The sequence below is a fragment of the Aspergillus welwitschiae genome (assembly GCF_003344945.1).
Source record: "Aspergillus welwitschiae strain CBS 139.54b unplaced genomic scaffold BDQ94scaffold_19, whole genome shotgun sequence".
NCBI classification, from domain to species: Eukaryota; Fungi; Ascomycota; class Eurotiomycetes; order Eurotiales; family Aspergillaceae; genus Aspergillus; species Aspergillus welwitschiae.
In genome coordinates this window covers 606420-623311 of record NW_020798713.1, presented here as the reverse complement: position 1 = coordinate 623311, position 16892 = coordinate 606420, and the positions used below count along the sequence as shown (strand labels likewise).

Sequence of the window (16892 nt, the reverse complement as noted above, 5' to 3'; positions counted from 1 at the left end):
ACCCGGAAGTTATCAACCTTCTTTATATATATATATATTTCTAAAAAGCTGTAAAAAAAAATCTTATGAAGATAAAAATCTACAAAAGATCTTATTATACTCAGTACAGAAACAGCAAAGTGATAGGAATAAGAACTATATTTTATAAATTCTCTGAATATATATTAAATATATTTTTTTCCTCAGCACTGGATATATATCTAGTTAATAAAATCCTCATCTACTATAATTACAATAGCTGCAGGAATCAAATCTACTACATTTTGTACTTTGGCATAAACTAGAGAGATCTCTTTATTGGATGCTCGTAGAAGTGTCATCCAGGGTAGTTACCACTACACCGCCCGGCCACCTCCTTCTCAACATAGTTACGACTTGTGTCACGACACTCGCGTGAACCCCGGGATTCATTTCCCGTCGCACGAAGCCGAGGCTGTAACGATGGCAAAATGACACTAGCCACGTTAGGCAGCTGAATCTACGATAGCGGTGTGGCGAAAGCTCTGCTCCTTCGAGTGCCGCTGAATTGGCTTCTACATGTCTCAGTTCCCCTCAAACTTGCCATTATCACGGGTAATATAGGGTGTGAGGCGGAAGCGTCTTCCTCCAATCCGCATTCGAGCGAATTCAACTTGGCTATGGGGCTTGGCTAGTTATGGGGCCTTGGCCATTAGGCTTGCTGCAACGACGAGTCCACATGTGCGTGTGAAAACCCGCCTTTTCATTCTTTGGGTCGGTCGGGTACCATAACAATGTTCATGAATCGAACGATGTCTTGCCTCGTATGTCCAGGATTTGCTTTTTCGGCATCAAAAGACGGAGGCCGAAATGTACGGTGTAGTAGTAGAATGGAAAAGACTTTATCCTGACGTTTGATTGGACGACCATCCGGAAGGGAAAAAATTTCTTCTTTTGAGGTGATAATAAACCGGGTGTGAGCCATTGTGACCCCCTGGTCAGATGATACTGGAGCAATTCAGCCCTGGTTCCCTGGACATAGTAAGGAATGAATAAGCACCGGGGCAAACATGGAGCCTGGAGACGAGGGGGGGAGGGACCCATTTCTGCCCCGGCCCCCAAAGGTGGAAAAAGAAGTGCCACATGCGCCGCCCGACCAACTCATGCGGTCTTCTCCGGGTTTCGGGTTGACGCGGCTGTGGGGGTAATTGGAGTCACACCGAGACCCATGGACGGGCCACGCTTATTGGATCAGGGATGATCGCACTCTCGCGTGGACAAAAACGAGGTCGTGTTAATTTCGCGCTGCTAGGTGCTTTTTTGCCAGACCCGTTCTCGGCAAGTTAGCCTGCTGCACTACGGGGCGAACTCAGGTGCGTCAGTCAGAGTTTGGACCTCGGAAGGATTGCGGCGATGAACCAGGGAATACTTCCTTTGAAGATAGACCGTTGTTTGTAGTAATATCGAATCAATTTGGACCGTTTCCCGAGTCTTAATCAGATGACAGTGTCGCTTCTGAGAGATGTTCATGAGGTAAGTCTGCCGATGGATGCGACGGTGGTTCGAGTAGGGCGAGGCTGGCAGGGATTTCAAAGATACCCCAGGGGTCAAGGCTTTCGCTCCGTCAGCCGTACAGTAGTCGTAGTTTCAGGTTATCCCAGCAGGTCCGTGCCTTGTCGACGTCATTTTGTGCCTGTGCCATGGGGTTTGAGGCATTTGTTTGAGTCTCTTATTCGCAAGGATTGAGACGCGTGTTGGATGGTAGCTTTTCCCTGCGTGAGCGACGATCGTCGGGCGCTACAAGCGTGGGCGATGGACGGGCGCTTTTTGTGACAGTTGCGACATGAGCTGGGGGGACCTGCGTGGTCGGTGCCTGAGGCGCTGGAGTTTTCTGTCAGTGCGGTGTTCGGCATCCCGACAAATATCCCAGGGACAATTCATTCTCAGCACCTGCTCGGTTTGTGTGTGGATATTTTCGCGCAGCTGTGGTTGAACTTTGCTGTCGTGGAAAAATGTTAGAGTTCCCAGAATTCGTCGATACGAAGTAGTAGCGAGTCTGCAGGTAAGCTTGCAGCAGGACGATCGCAACTGACACGTGAAACACGCGATGGGATCGTCTGAATAGGACCAAGGGCGAAATAAGCACAGTTCCATTCTCATCGATTATAATTGAACTGAAGTAATAGACATTTTTGAATCGAACTGCGTCCCTGGTACTAATAGTAGTACTATTGCATTCCTACAATAGTACTCCGTAGTACCGAGTGATCAGCATTCGCGTATACTAGGGGTATATATTTACTCCTACTAGTAGTATATCTTCACCAACAACTTCCACTATGTACAATGCTACCCCTGTGATTCAATAGTCCCTTGGATGTTTCAATTACTATCATTTCATTCTGCTAATGCCCAGACCCTGCTATCGGCCGACAGCATATCCCATCAAAAGTACTACTAGTATTTACATATGCACTAGCCAGCTGAATTCTCATAAGCCACATAACTGCCGAACGATGCAAACATAGCACCGAGTCCGGCCAGACCCAACCATCTCACCAGGGGTGCAGTGGCTCGAATGATCAGCAAATACAATGTCACGACCGGCTGCCTACATTGCCTAGAATGCATTAAGCGGATCGCAATGAATCGGGCTGAATACGAAATGTTGAGGACAAACGTGCTTTGCTTTTTCCTCTCCCCACGCCACACTAGTTGACTGGTCCCGAGGAGATAGATAAGTTTGATACTTGCCCCTGAACTGACAGGCAATGGGTAAGTAGTACTCTACTGGCCAGATAGTCTCAGAAAAAGTTAAGCGCTAGGACAATCTATAGATAGTTACATTTAATTCCGTTGTAACTATCTCTATTATTACTATACTAGTATCTACCGACAAAAGAAATATATTCCGTTTCTAGCAGCACTAAATCTCAGTACCACCCAAGCAAGGAGCACAGAACGGACCCGACCAGCCGGGCGAATCTCAGATAAGGTTCGACAGGAGAGCGGCATACCAATAATTAAGTTATTTATGACTTACTGGAGACAGCGAAAATCCATCTATGGAATACTGTGGCTGGCTGGAATGCTGTCTTGTGGCGTGATTCTAGTAGCTGGCATTCCTTCCGGAACCCTTCAAGGGGGGGAGAGAGGAAGGGACAGGCCCCGCGGAATAATGGGTTGTTTTTGAACTCCTTGCGAAGGATAGGTTCTTGAGGCAACTACACATCCTGCTGAATCTCTGATACGTATATCCAACCCCCGAGATTGGTCGAACTGAGGTCGCTTATTATCCCCAAGCAAGGAGAGAGACGGGTGGGAGGTAACACAAGACATCGGGTGAGCCCTGCAATAATTTAGGGTGGATGCCAATGGTGGTGTGAAGATCCATAGTAAGTACTACTACCCGTCCGTGTCTGCATGCATTCAGCTCTCCCGGATGAATGCAGTGTCACCCACCGATCGGGTCTTCGAACAGTCCAGGAATGCACTGGAAGATGAGTGCGAGACAGGAATATGTAAATAAATACTTATCATATTATTGTTAATTATAGATTGCGTTTTGAAGCACCTCTTTTCTTTTTTTTTTTCTTTTTTTTTTTTTTTTTTCTTTTTTTTTTTTTTTTTTTTCTTTCTTTCTTTTTTTTTTTTTTTTTTTTCCGTGCGACTCTTTCTATTTTTTCTTTTATTTCGTTTAATCAGAGAAACAATGCCGAGTCATTGCAAACAAACGACGAATTTTGCAGAGGATTCATGTTCTAAACAGCAACGTCGGATGAATTGGATTAGTTTAGTTATGTAGCAGTAGTGCAGGGTTATGTAACCAGCATCGAGGTGGTTCCAATCAACGTCTACACGTGGGTGGTTCAGCAAATGAGAAAGCCGTGCCTCTCGTGTGTCCAGACAACGTTGTCAGTGGCTCAGAGTTCTAACTAACTACAAGCCACTTCACAGCAGATATCCTATCATCAGTGGACAATAAACAAAATAAAGTACTGTGTACGCACAACACATACATACCAAGTCACACCACTGACCTGCCCACGCCAGTCAATCGCCTAGGCTCTTCCTGGCTTGACGCTTGCCTATCTACCAGCTCTAAAGCTCGGAGGGCGTTCTAGAACCGTAGTAGCTGTCATTCGTACCTTTTCGCGCTCTAATACTACAACAACAACGGGATCGCGCGTCCCTGCGCCCATGCCCTGTTTTGATCCCAGGTGAAGCCAGACGCAGTTAGAACCCCCCCCGGAATAGCTATTATTGGCAATCAAGTCTCCTCTTCGCTTCCATCCTTTCTATCTAGTTCTCTCCGTGTGGCTGTCCTCGTGACTCGACCCTCCGAGACCTCCGGCATCCAGACCGAGATGGCCTTTTTTTTCACACTCGGCACGCCGGTGCCGAGTCCGCTGTTGTGTATAAGAAGCATCGGCCTCCCGATTCCCCCTTTTTTTTCTGACTGAAGCTGGGAGCTAGAGCACAGTATAAATCCTTGGGGGGTTGCCCTCCTGATTTTGGCTGCGATTATGTCTTTCCTTTGTCTACAGTTGGCTGCTTCGTCAGATGGGTCGCACACACAACTTTGTCTGTGTCGCAACAGTGCCAAGCTCGGCTCACTACAACGGATGATTGATGACTAACAGGTACAAGGCTGCACCGGCGACAACAGCAAACATCTCAAGACAAGCCCTTCGGTGTGTGTACTTGGTTCTGGGTGAAGGAGAGAAGAAAACTCTACTCTCACTCTAATCACCTGTTACTTAATCGAAAATTCAGTCAACGACTCGAACCTTTTGCCGATGTCCACTTGCGCCCCTCCAATAACCACAGGCCGACCTTTCTCAGACCAGACGAATGACTTCTTACGTGATACGGTGAATGGCGGGAACGGTTGTTTCGCAACACAAACCAACCTAAAGCAACATATTTTCCCTTTCCGCACCGTCGGGCGGGCCATCTTCCTGAAGCGTCAAGGTTTCCGTCGAACTTCCCGACTTGCGTTGAGAGAGCCAAGGCCGACTATCAACCCATCCGGTCTCAACAATCGGGCCGTCCGCGTCGAGATGTTTTCAGCCTGATTTAATCTTTTTCCAATTTCCCACAAAGGAAAAGGGTAAAAAAAAGCAAAGAAACGTGGTCGGCTAGAAACCGAGGATTATCCAGGAAAAATATTTGCCCAGAAATGAACGGCGACTTTCCGTTCGTTGTATGCTTGTGCGTAGACTGCGAAAAATGCACCCACTCGGGGAGATGGGCATGAACCAACCAACCCGAGAAATCCTCGTGTTTTCCCGTCCACTTGGAGGTAGGCACTACGGCGGTGATGCCTGCAACTAATGCTAGAGCTCTTTTTTCCCACAATAGGTAGACAGCTGATACGGCATTGACAGTCGCTTCGACGTCATCATCATGGGCGGTTTAGCCCGCAGAAATCATTTTGTTAGTGCATCCTGGAAAGCATTCGTCGCGGCCGTTTAGGCAGCAGATACGCTCGGACAAAGAGACCAACCGCATGATGATGCAGCGTCATTATCCTCATCATCACCATCATGAACTATCAGCAACAGCATGTGCCGGTCGCTTAGTCGGCTACCAACCCAACTCCTGAGTGGTGTTACTTACTTTTCCAGGTCGTTTCTTTTACCCGGTTGGTCTGTTCGCGCCGGCACAAGGAAAATTATCATCGTCGTTATTCGACCCGAGCAACAGCTTCCACGCAGGTTGACTGCTTAGGTGGACCCTTGGGTGTCTATTCCGCGCCGATTATTCGCTATCCGGGAATCCGCCGTGTTCCGGAAAAAAAAGCGCGAGTCGGCGAGACACATACATGTGTCTCTCTAGGCTAGACTTTAGTCTAGATAGCTAGATTCATGCAGTCTGTCTCTTGGTCGGTGAAATTAATTTCCCCTACGAAGCGCCAGAGGGAATGGGGCCATGTGCGTGATGGAGACCTACTTTTTTCCTTTCTGGAGAGAGGAGGAAGAGGGGGGGGACCCAGAAAAAGTCAGATTGTGTTACCCTCGAATGAGCCAATCTTGGGATTGGTTCCGACACAGGAACAGTCAACCAAATTGGGAGGGGAGCCAATGGAAGGGCTGAGGGCCGAGGGAAGATGACGATTTTCGGTCGGCGCGCGATGTTTTAGCCCCCCCGACCGCATCCACTCGATCTCCTCAAAAAATTGGGTCCGCCTCTCTCTGTCCCCCCACATGCTTTTTTTCCTTTGCGCCAGCCCCCACCCCGTTTTTTGCCGAGAAAGACTTGTCGATTCTTGGTCGACTCTTGTTCCTATACCAAGGCCAAATACGATGAGCTTCGGTAATTCTTCTCTGGCTTGTCGCCTTGGCGCCGAGTTTTCGCGGTCAGTGCGGGTATACCGGAACGCCATTGACGTAGTTGGCCCGGCAAAAAATGGGGGACTTCACGCAGGGTTTTCCGGGGAGGAGGAGGAGGGGGGCAATGATGGGGATGGGAGGGGAGGAAAGGATTCGCTACGAGATCTCTGACAGGCACGTTCAGCTGCGCGACCATGGGAAGGAAAGACGATGGCAGATCCGGGCGCATAATCTCCTTACGGGTCTACAGGACTGTCAAGTGTCAGAGTTTGCATTATTGGCAGAGAGAAAATTGGGCAGTGTGATATCTTAGATCCAATTAGCACCGGTGGAGACCATGAGGTGCGACTATGTCGCAGGCTCGCAGCTCACCTTGCAGGATGTCTGTCTGTTAGGAGAGATAATAGTAATATTACTTACTACATCTGTAGCTGTGAAATTCCGCTGCCTGCTCTTGGCTTGTCTCATGGGGATAAACGAAGGATGGATCGATTTTTTTTTCATGCAGTGAGCCACGGCTAATCATATTGCTCTGCGCGTGTTGTCGGAGGGAAGGTGTTAGGACGGGCCAGCGGACAGTTTGATCTAAGTCTTTTTCCGGCATTCGGTGGAGATGCAAATTCGAGAATCATTGGATCAGCCGTGGAATGCTAGCAATTGGCAGATGTCGCTGACAATCGGAAATGGAAGGAGGAGTGAGAGATCACTTGACGAAAAGGGCAAATCAAAAAGTAGGAAAATAAAACTGCAGCGGTTACATCCTTCTCACACCCTCGGGACGCTAGTTCCATTCGGGCCAAAAACAGAGAGATGATGGAGATGGAGATGGAGACGCGGAGAGAGGGTGATATTAGCCCATAGTATAGACTAGTAGGAGGTGGGGGAAAAGAGAGGAAAAAATTGGGGAGCTGGAGACACCGTCGCGGCCAGAGACGGTGCGGGGTGGAGCATCCCAGCCGACGGTGGAGGATGGCGCCGAATCACCATGCAAAGCCTCCCTCCCAAAGCACCATGAAGGAGGAGCCATTACCCTACCAGTCCCCTCCACGTTAAACCTCTTCGGGCCAGAGCTTATTCATATCGTTGTAGATATCATTATTAACTTCATGTTTCCATTGGCGCAGGATGTGTCTCGCCTTGCAGGATGAAGGACGCTAGGCGCGGTCGGGAAACCTCAACGGAAACAGCTTCCCGAACGACGGCCGAACCTCGTTGCATTCAAGCCGTCTGCTTTTCGTGACGCGAGGATTCGGGACGGCAGAAGTGGTAGTAGGGGAGGTAAGTTCGCTACGGTATGGAAATATGCTGCGGTTTCATGCTGCACAAAACAAAGGTGGTGAACGGCCCCGTCTGAGTCACCCTTGATCACGGGGGATGCGGTTAAAAGATGTGTGGACATTTGGCGGCTGAAATGCTGAACGCACAATGGCGCCCGCATTCAGCCTGCCTACTAGTAACTACACATACGATGGGCGAAGATTATTCAGCCAACAGCCAGTCAAGCTTAACTAACGAGTTAGGCGAAGTTCCCCGTGGGATTTTGGCGATGCCTTTTCCTCCCTCGCTTAAGTTGCTGCCTTGGGACAGAGAGGACGACCAAATAGGCAGGTCAGCCCTGCGCGGTCAGCTCCACGTTTGGGTTCAGGTTCCCGCAACGATGGACGGGCGCGGCAACGATTGGCCAGGGCGTGCGCGCACGTCCGGTCTCATAGGCTGGCGGCTTTTTCAGGGCAGGATCATGAAAAGTGGAGCCGCACGGTGCCCTCGGGTTGGGTGGTAATGGTTGATGATGATGATGACGATGATGATGATGATGGTGATGGTGGTGGTGGTATGGAGTCGTAGTGGATGGTGGTGGAGGAGATGGTGTGAAGCCATCAATCAGCCCAGAAGGGATGGATGGATGCTGGATAGAGTGGAAAAAGATTACTCGCCAAACCTGTAGGTTAGTAAGTAGATAGACGTAGGGAGATTCTGACCTGTGCTGTACTTTGTTAGTACTGAAAGGGCTGAATGGCCAATAATAAAATACAGGGGCCGACCCGAATGTTAGGCTATCTGTGTACAATCCGTGGATGAATGAGACCAGTATGTATGGTTCCCCCTTTTTTCGCTGTGTTCGAACCTTTTTTCCGAATTGTTAAATGCTTTGAATTATTCTTTTCTTTTTCCGCTGGTTTAATCAATAAAATAGAATATTGAATTTTTTTTTCTTTATCCTTTCATTTTTTTTTCTTATTAATTTCCCATTTAGATTACCCAAGGGGGAAAAGGCACCAAGACCGGGCTGCGTGATGTCATTGCTCACTGCATTTCCAGCGCATCCACAAGTGGGCCACGGGACTGCGCCAAAAAAGATGCTTAACCCAGCGTTATTGATGCATCCGGTCCCCTGCTCCACAAAACAAACAATGGTACGGCTCACTATGGGTCTGCGTAGCTTAGTGGAGCTCTCCCTCCTCCTCCTTCTCCTCCTCCTCTCCAGTTAGTTCAGTTCGGGGGATAAGAGATTGTCGGCCAACATGCATGCTTGCCACAACCGACAGGCCTGTCGTTCTTCGAGAAAGTAGATAACCCCCCTTCTTCCCCCCGTCTTCTCCGCGTTGGCTCCAGTCTTGTTTTTTATTTTTCTCTCTTGTGTCACATCACAACTCCTCCTCCTTTCGACCAAGACAACAACAAAAGGAGCAACGCGACAGGAGTCCCTTTTCTTGGAGAGAAGTGAGCGAGTCAACTTAAGTGTTCGATCGCTCCCCAGATTCATTGACCATTGTCCTCATCCATTGGTCATCTTATATATCAACAATACTCTTTTCTATTTCAGCCTACCGTCTCGGTATAGCATCTTTTCACAATGGCGCCGACCTACGCTGGCCTGTCGGGCAGGAAACTGTCCCTGGCCGTCTCGACGATTGCGACGATGGGTTTCTTGCTGTTCGGTTATGATCGTGAGCCTCCCTCGCCGCTATCCCCGATCTAGTCATAATCGGAATCACATGCTAATTTGAACGTCCAGAGGGTGTCATGTCCGGTATTATCAGCGATACCGCTTTCGAAGACCTCTTTACCGCGACCAAGAACAATTCAACCATGCAAGCCTTGGTTACATCCGTTTATGAGTTAGGTTCGTTGCAACGCCCCTCCTGAGTTACAATGCGCGCCTCCTCATTCTAACGCGTTTCGTCGCATAGGTTGTCTTGTGGGTGCCATGTTCGCTCTCTTCTTCGGTGACAAGACTGGACGTAAATGGATGATCTTCTCGGGTGCCATTGTCATGATTATCGGTGTCGTCATCCAGGTTACCTCGTATGCCGGACACATCCCGCTTCTGCAGTTCTTCATTGGTCGTGTCATCACCGGTATCGGTAACGGCATGAACACCTCGACTATCCCGACCTACCAGGCCGAGTGCTCCAAGACCAGCAACCGTGGTCTGCTCATCTGTATTGAGGGTGGTATCATCGCCATCGGAACTGCGATTGCCTACTGGATTGACTATGGTGCCCACTTCGGTAACAAGGACCTGGTGTGGCGTTTCCCCATTGCCTTCCAGATCTTCTTTGGTCTCATCATCATCGTCGGCATGTGGTTCCTTCCCGACTCTCCCCGTTACCTCATCTCCAAGGACCGCGTCCAGGAGGGTGAGTACGTGCTTGCTGCCTTGGGTGGCTGGGAGATCCATGACCACGAGACCCAGCTCCAGAAGCAGCTGGTCATTGACTCCATTAGAGCGTAAGTTTGCCGGAAAATACCTGGATAACGCGTGGCACCAGATGCTAACAGTTCTGTGCAGTTCGAACGCCGCTGGCAAGGATGTCGGATACCGTGACCTTCTCACTGGTGGCCGCTCCCAGCACTTCCGTCGTATGGTTATCGGTTCCTCCTCGCAGATCTTCCAGCAACTCGGTGGTTGCAACGCTGTCATCTACTATCTCCCTGTGCTGCTCCAGGACTCCCTTCACGAGACTGAGAACTTCTCCCTGGTCATTGGTGGTGTCAACATGATTGTTTACGCTATCTTTGCCACTTTCTCCTGGTTCTTCATTGAAAAGATCGGTCGTCGCAAGCTCTTCCTGGGTGGATCTTTCCTTCAGTGCATTGCCATGGTTATCACCTTTGCCTGTTTGATCCCTGGTGACCAGCAGACTGCCAAGGGTGCTGTCTTCGGTCTGTTCCTTTACATGGCCGCTTTCGGTGCCGCTTGGTTGCCTCTGCCCTGGTTGTACCCTGCTGAGCTGTCCCCCATCAAGACCCGTGCCAAGGCCAACGCTGTCTCGACCTGCAGCAACTGGCTCTTCAACTTCCTGATTGTCATGATCACCCCCGTCATGGTCTCCCACATCGGCTGGGGTACCTACCTGTTCTTCGCCGTTCTTAACGGCCTGTTCATCCCCTTCATCTGGTTCTTCTACCCTGAGACCGCCAACCGCAGTCTGGAGGAGATCGATATCATCTTCGCCAAGGGTTACACTGAGAACATCAGCTACGTGCGCGCTGCCCACGAGCTGCCCAAGCTCACCGACGACGAAGTCGAGCAGAAGGCCATTGAGTACGGCTTCGGAGGTGCCAGCGACGAGGAGAAGGTTACCCACGCCGAGGTCTCGGGCTCCAACAGCGCCCGCGAGTCGGAGTAAACGGTGAAGCATGGAAATTTTTTTTTTGCATGGTCATGAATATAAAATGTTGGAAGCATTTTCACGCTTTTTGATACCTGCTACGCGATTTTAGAGCATAGCCGGCCTCCCTGAGACCACGGTCTAGGGAGTTCTAATCGTTATTATTCCCCCCTGTCTGTTTTTCCTGTTACTTAGTTTTAGTGATACCAGTGCAAAACAGGATCCAATAAGGCATCCTTGCGTGACAGAATTCAAACACTTGTGCATTGACAAACCATTTTCAATCATGTACCTTGTAGTCGCTCCATAGTGCTTTCCTCAAGGCAACCTCAATATGCCAATGTTGCCTAAGGCAACCACAATTTATGTCTCCAAAGTATTCCTTCCGCCTCAGGCCCTCAGTCCACAGACCGGGATGTCCAGGCCAGCCTACCTACCCCGATTAGGTAAGTGGAGAGTTCACTTGCAGCATGTGTCTGTCGCTCCTCCGAGCCATTTTTCAAATTGGGATTTATCCCTTCCCCTAAGTACTTCTCTCTGTCGATCAAAAATGGAACCATACCGATAGGCCAAGTGGGAACATGCAGCTGCAAAGCATCCCGCTGGAGTCAGTCAGTCGGTAAAGGACCGGACCTTAGAGCTGCAGGTCACCTCTCCAGAGTGGATCTGGAAGATCCACCCACAGTATGGTTGAATCACAGTATGCACGGGTTAGCAAGTGCGGGGAAGATGATCGACCTGAATGGTTAGTCAATTCCCTGTGGGTGTCGTAGTGTGGTGGCGGTGGGTTGACAATAGGTGTGTTACAGAATGAGATGACTCCCTTCCACTGGGATAGTATCATGCACTTATGGACCACTCAATTCGGCATCGGGGCTGGGGCTTGGGAGGTACTTAGGTAGAGAATAAACACATGGTATCCATCATATATCCAACACAGGGAACGAAATACAATTCATCGATTGAATGGATCAATCCTTCTTCACCTTCAGGCTCTTATCCAAACATTCAACCACATCCTCGACCGTCTGTCCCCGCTGTCGATCATCCGGCTTCTCTTGCCCCAGGATCGGATCGTCCGCGACGGATTGATACACTTGGGCCACGGCGTAGAATCTATCAACACACACAGGTTAGCATCATGATCACCATGAGTGGGGATATATGGGGCACACGTACAGATCACTCTCAAACCCCCCATCATCCCTCATCGTATCACCGATCTCCTTCATCTCCCTGACCCACCGATACGCCTTCGGCGGCATCCCCACCACACCCTTCTCCGCTATACGTAGCGTCGCCGGGTTATATTCCTCCATCAGGTCCTTCAAATGCGGCAGCACGCCCAGCGAATGGGCCGTAGTGAAGGACTGAATAGCCAACGCGAAAAACCCCTTCGTCAGAGACGCAAAGCACATCTTCAACCCGGTCGCTACGCCGATTTTGTCCGAGATATGTTTGATGTTCAGCGTGCGGGATAACTTCTCGTCTGGGAGCTTCTCGGGGCCAGAAACGATCAAGCTGGGACAATGCCAGGATGGTTCATTCGGGTTGGTTGGCTGCAATGGCCTGGGTGGACCTCCCACGATGCCTCCATCGATGTAGCGGAGGTGCGATGATGATGCTGACGCTTCAGTAATCACGGACTCTATCTCGCGCGCTGTCTGTGGGGACACGGCGTTCAGATCGATCACCCATAGCGGGGTATCGCGGACCGCGGGCCGCGCGGACGATGCTTCCACGATGCGATGGGCGGTTGTGAGTGCGTCCCGTGGTGGGACGATGGAGAGGAGGCAGTCGCTTTGGTCGACGAGGTCTTGCATTGAGGGGCGGAGCTCGATGCCTGCTTCCCATGCTCGGCGCTGAGTGGCATCGCTATTATGAATTTGTGGTTAGCTGCGATGACATCTGGATTGAGCATATTGACTATACCTCCGATCGGCCGCATAGGTTAGGACTCGGTAGTGGTGGGCGATTAGGAGCTGGGCAATGCCCAGACCCATCTCTCCGATGGAGATGATGCCGATTGCTTCGAGGGGGTAAGACATTGTGTCAATGACTGTGGTAGATTTACGAAGAGGTAGGTGAAAGAAATAAGAAAGGAGGATGATGATAATGGCTGATAGTCGTGAGGGGTAGCTTAGATTCGGGCCCTAATCATCAGCCCTGTCCCTCCACGGGCTTTTATCCTCCGTGCCGGGGTGGCACGGATAGTCACGCCATTCATATCACCACTCGGTAGACAGATAGTGATGCTGACTATCATACAATGTTGGATGATTAGGATATGGAATGGATTTTTTCCACTGGCTGGGAATGGGCTTTGTAGGTGCGTGGAGTGATTGCTATTGAATGGTCTCATGGCTGTCGTGCAATGGTAGTCTTAGAGTGGGATGCTTCGAATGAAGATAGTGTTATCTTTGGTTGTAACGACTCTTGTTCTTATCGCTTCATTCAATATAATACTGAGGCGTGTTCTCACGTAAATATGGCTAGCCATCCTATATTCCGAGGAAATACTGTAGGCAGGCAGAGCATCTGCTGATTTTGTCTTATAACATCTTCGGGGTAGCTATCAGGAGAATGAATTCACATCCTCTTACTCTGATGTAGTGCTTTTTGCTCGATATATGGGGAATTTCCTACCTCGATCATTTATAATACCTCGGATGTTTTCTGCATGTCAACCAAAATCCTGGCCGTTGTTTATAAGGTCAAAAGGCTATCTTAGACATCCGCAAGCCTTTGCCCTTTTGGAACTGCCCCGGGAGCGTATAAAAGGAACAAAAAAACACTGAAAATAATAAAATGGAGCTTTTTACTTCGTCAAGAAAAGTGCCATGTCGCTTGTGAGCCTGATGACCTTGACGTGCATATGCTCACGTAGCAGTGTTCTGAACACTTGATCCCACTATACGTGTTAAATGAGTGCGCAGAACACATAAGACACTATCAGACACCTCCGGCAACCTTTCCAATGTAGCTTGGCTGGCATTGAAGCCAATTTAGCTCTTAAGAAGGACGGTCAGTGAGCATAATGTCGGAAGAAGGACACACGGTGTAGGTGGTATGATATAAGCAAGCGGATACAACAGGACGATAATGGAATGGAAGCACGAAGAGGACAGACTGGTAAGGACCCGACCAGGAGAAACACAGGGATAATTGAATGGTCATGTAGGAGCAGAAGGTAAGACACGGAGCTCAGTCATGAGAAGCGAGATATAAGAGATTTGGTCTTGAGAAAAGCAACACAACACCGATGAGGGAGACGATGAAGAAGTAAGAAACTAAGCAGCAAAACCTGTGATTTCTGCCTTGCCGGATTAGTGCAGTGTTATGAACGCTAACTCGCTTGCCATGTTATGCTGTCTGATGCGGGCCTGGCTTTATTAATCAGAAACTCCTTGTCCAGTTAGCTTCTGCCTTTGCCTCAGCCGGAAGATAGCACGGCGAAGGCAGAGGTAATTAAGGAAAACCGCCTTTTTCAGTCTTCGTCATCACATGGAATCGAAGCTGTCATTTAGTGATAGCAGGTGGGGGTTTCTGTGGCCAACAGACATTGCCAATGACCCTCCTCTTAGGACATGGCTGTCAAACTTCTCTCCTTATCATGCTGATGAAGCCAAGGAGTCGTAGCTTCCTCTTTTGACTTGTGGATGAGCGGCTAGGCCACAGCCTGCATCGCGTGGCAAGCTGTAGGACTCCGGATCTCATGCTACCGTGAGATTAAGAACTCCGAATGGTAAGCCATCAGAAATGAGTCAATAGGCTGGACGTCTCAACTTATCAGTTACTCTAGCAAACGCAAAGGCAATCACAGATAGTGATAGGTGACCAAATATGCAGCAGTCGGCCTATTATGTATACCCTTGTTGCCAACCCCCTTCACCGCGACGCTAGCGCATCCCTTTGATGCGAGCGAGATCTACATACTCGTGACAAATTCTGAAGGTCGATCAGTGGTAACACACATGGCGGGGTTCAAAGAAATGCCTGAAATGTCACCTGCAGTGGATCGAAGCAGGTCCGAAGGATTCAGATGACTTCCTGCGATCGCAAATGTCATCCAGCACATGGGCTGGATCTACTGAATTCGCTCCAGCATGGCAAATCTCCGTTGGTTGTGCTAATTGCTTTTCAGATCGGATATCCTCCAATCGCCAATGAGCACCAGAAGACATAATACAAGCCAAGGATACTTTGCTTTGTCGATGTGAATGAGTTCGGTTTAACAGTTGACATATCAGAAGACCTGTTAGCGCGCATCACGAAAGCATGGCCAAACCTACGAGAGATGGTCTCTTTCTGATCTCGAACTGTAGTGCGTGTCATTTGGCAAGTTACACCGTCGGCTCGAAATGACGCACCCTCGATGGCTACACGACAGCTTGCTATGCGCACTAGTGCGGATTAGCAAAAGAAGCAAAAATGATACAGATAGGAGCACAAAAAATTTCACGCTGGCCGCCTGAGCGACGCAGGAACAACCACCTCGCATGGGACAAATCTACGGCACGGCAAATAACATATGTGAGTCTACGACGACTCCTCTCAGCGTAATTCAACTCCCCTCCGATGGGACTCGTCATCATGCAAATTCCCGCAATCCTCCTTAATGTCTATCATCCCTTGCCTCAAGATGACACAGTGGCTGCATCGTGGCTGGATTGTTCCCGCGACCGCAGCGAGTGCATATCATAAATGTCAGTGACTACCAAGCTTCTCCTTGATTGCTGATGCACGTTAAGTAGTACCCAAAAGCAACGACGTCTGACCATTGACTCGCCAACGGCGCAAATCAGGAAAAAGCAGGTGTTCCGGGATACTTTGATCGCCGGCGGAGTATCAAAATCACTGCAGAGGGAGCCCCTAAAGGGATAGTGCTAACCCAGGGATGGTCGATCTCAACCAGGAGCCCTCGTCCCCTAGTGATTCAATCCTCCGCGGCCGTGGGAAGCTGATGTTTCATCGAAGATCCATAGCATCCTCAACAGAGCCCGGCATGCCGGTCATTGCTGCCTAAGATGACATGCCGACGTTGGCTGGTAGCTATTTGTCTATGGGCAATGAGCTTAGAGAACAGCAGACGAATGGCAAGCTCAAGAGCTCCCAATCCATGTGCAGGAACTGGATGATCAACAAGTACGGGATATGCAGCCGGGCAATCATCCGACGCAATCCCAAACCATCCTGTTCCCCAGCCTTGAATAGTTCCGCCGATCCGACCGATCAGTTTGCGACACGATGATGCGGCCCTGTCGATCATCAAACCCGGGGAGGGAATGCTGAAGGCCAGAAGCAAAGCTGCGCGATTTCACATGCCAGCCAGAAACCATCAGAAGGTGGTCAGTGCGTTTGCAGTTGATACGACTGTCCACCAAGCCCTTATCGTAGGTCACTGATGGCGACATTGCTGCGACCTCATCACACACCGCAACACGATATCTTGTCAAGTTGGGCAGTTAGGTCGCAACAGAGCAAATGATAGCAGCAGCACGCGATAAAGCTGCAGCGTTCTGGAAATTGAAATCCGATTGAGACTGGGCTAGATCAGCCGTGGATCAACCATGGATGCTTGGGATCCACACGGATGAGCGACGCGCAAACCACCGCAAGGGATTCCAGCCCACCATTGCTGTTAGCGGTGCAAAATCTTATCGCTAGCGTCACTGTGTGGCCACGGCCCGGTTTATCAAACGGCCTGGGACTGGCTGAGGCCGAGTTCACGACGATGGATGATGGCTCATTGCTGCCCATTTTTCGAATTTTTCAGCGCCTTATAAATCTCCAGACCCAAAAAGCAAAGGAAGCACCCTGATACTCCGCTGGCCCGGTCCACTTTGCCTCAGCGGTGACGGAGACCTGATCCCGAAATCCCATAAAAACAATCGCCAGACCGCAGGCGGGTCGGGACCCTAAAGTGCAGCAATCCTTGTGCCAAATTGTTCCTTTTTACCCGGTGGTTGTGCCTCTCCAAAGG

The 16892-nt window shown here is 49.7% G+C and overlaps 4 protein-coding genes across 4 annotated transcripts; 1 reads left to right on the top strand and 3 right to left on the bottom strand.

Moving 5' to 3' along the window:
- Positions 1-674: 674 nt before the first annotated feature.
- Positions 675-1004, bottom strand: BDQ94DRAFT_145376 (uncharacterized protein). Its single transcript, XM_026766632.1, has one exon. The coding sequence runs from the start codon at positions 941-943 to the stop codon at positions 722-724; it is 222 nt and encodes a 73-aa protein (XP_026625543.1). The 5' UTR covers positions 944-1004; the 3' UTR covers positions 675-721.
- A 1231-nt stretch (positions 1005-2235) lies between these two features.
- On the bottom strand, positions 2236-2605 carry BDQ94DRAFT_145374 (uncharacterized protein). Its single transcript, XM_026766631.1, has one exon. The coding sequence runs from the start codon at positions 2587-2589 to the stop codon at positions 2434-2436; it is 156 nt and encodes a 51-aa protein (XP_026625542.1). The 5' UTR covers positions 2590-2605; the 3' UTR covers positions 2236-2433.
- A 6360-nt stretch (positions 2606-8965) lies between these two features.
- On the top strand, positions 8966-11085 carry BDQ94DRAFT_42654 (general substrate transporter). Its single transcript, XM_026775741.1, has 4 exons — positions 8966-9241; positions 9310-9417; positions 9485-10025; positions 10087-11085. Exons 1-4 carry the CDS (start codon positions 9148-9150, stop codon positions 10925-10927), a joined length of 1584 nt encoding a protein of 527 aa, XP_026625541.1. The 5' UTR covers positions 8966-9147; the 3' UTR covers positions 10928-11085.
- A 593-nt stretch (positions 11086-11678) lies between these two features.
- Positions 11679-13084, bottom strand: BDQ94DRAFT_42623 (6-phosphogluconate dehydrogenase C-terminal domain-like protein). The gene is made up of 3 exons (XM_026775740.1): positions 12842-13084; positions 12089-12784; positions 11679-12025 (listed from the first exon to the last, which is right to left on the bottom strand). Exons 1-3 carry the CDS (start codon positions 12955-12957, stop codon positions 11881-11883), a joined length of 957 nt encoding a protein of 318 aa, XP_026625540.1. The 5' UTR covers positions 12958-13084; the 3' UTR covers positions 11679-11880.
- Between the last annotated feature and the right edge of the window lie 3808 nt (positions 13085-16892).

Bases quoted from the DNA above. Each gene is read 5' to 3' on its own strand.
- BDQ94DRAFT_145374 (XM_026766631.1), bottom strand. From the start codon at position 2,589: ATGCATTCTAGGCAATGTAGGCAGCCGGTCGTGACATTGTATTTGCTG.
- BDQ94DRAFT_42623 (XM_026775740.1), bottom strand. From the start codon at position 12,957: ATGTCTTACCCCCTCGAAGCAATCGGCATCATCTCCATCGGAGAGATG. The intron at 12,785-12,841 runs GTATAGTCAATA...AATTCATAATAG, and splicing joins ACCTATGCGGCCGATCGGAG to CGATGCCACTCAGCGCCGAG. The intron at 12,026-12,088 runs GTACGTGTGCCC...GTGTGTTGATAG, and splicing joins GGGGGGTTTGAGAGTGATCT to ATTCTACGCCGTGGCCCAAG.
- BDQ94DRAFT_145376 (XM_026766632.1), bottom strand. From the start codon at position 943: ATGGCTCACACCCGGTTTATTATCACCTCAAAAGAAGAAATTTTTTCC.
- BDQ94DRAFT_42654 (XM_026775741.1), top strand. From the start codon at position 9,148: ATGGCGCCGACCTACGCTGGCCTGTCGGGCAGGAAACTGTCCCTGGCC. The intron at 9,242-9,309 runs GTGAGCCTCCCT...TTGAACGTCCAG, and splicing joins CTTGCTGTTCGGTTATGATC to AGGGTGTCATGTCCGGTATT. The intron at 10,026-10,086 runs GTAAGTTTGCCG...AGTTCTGTGCAG, and splicing joins GTCATTGACTCCATTAGAGC to TTCGAACGCCGCTGGCAAGG.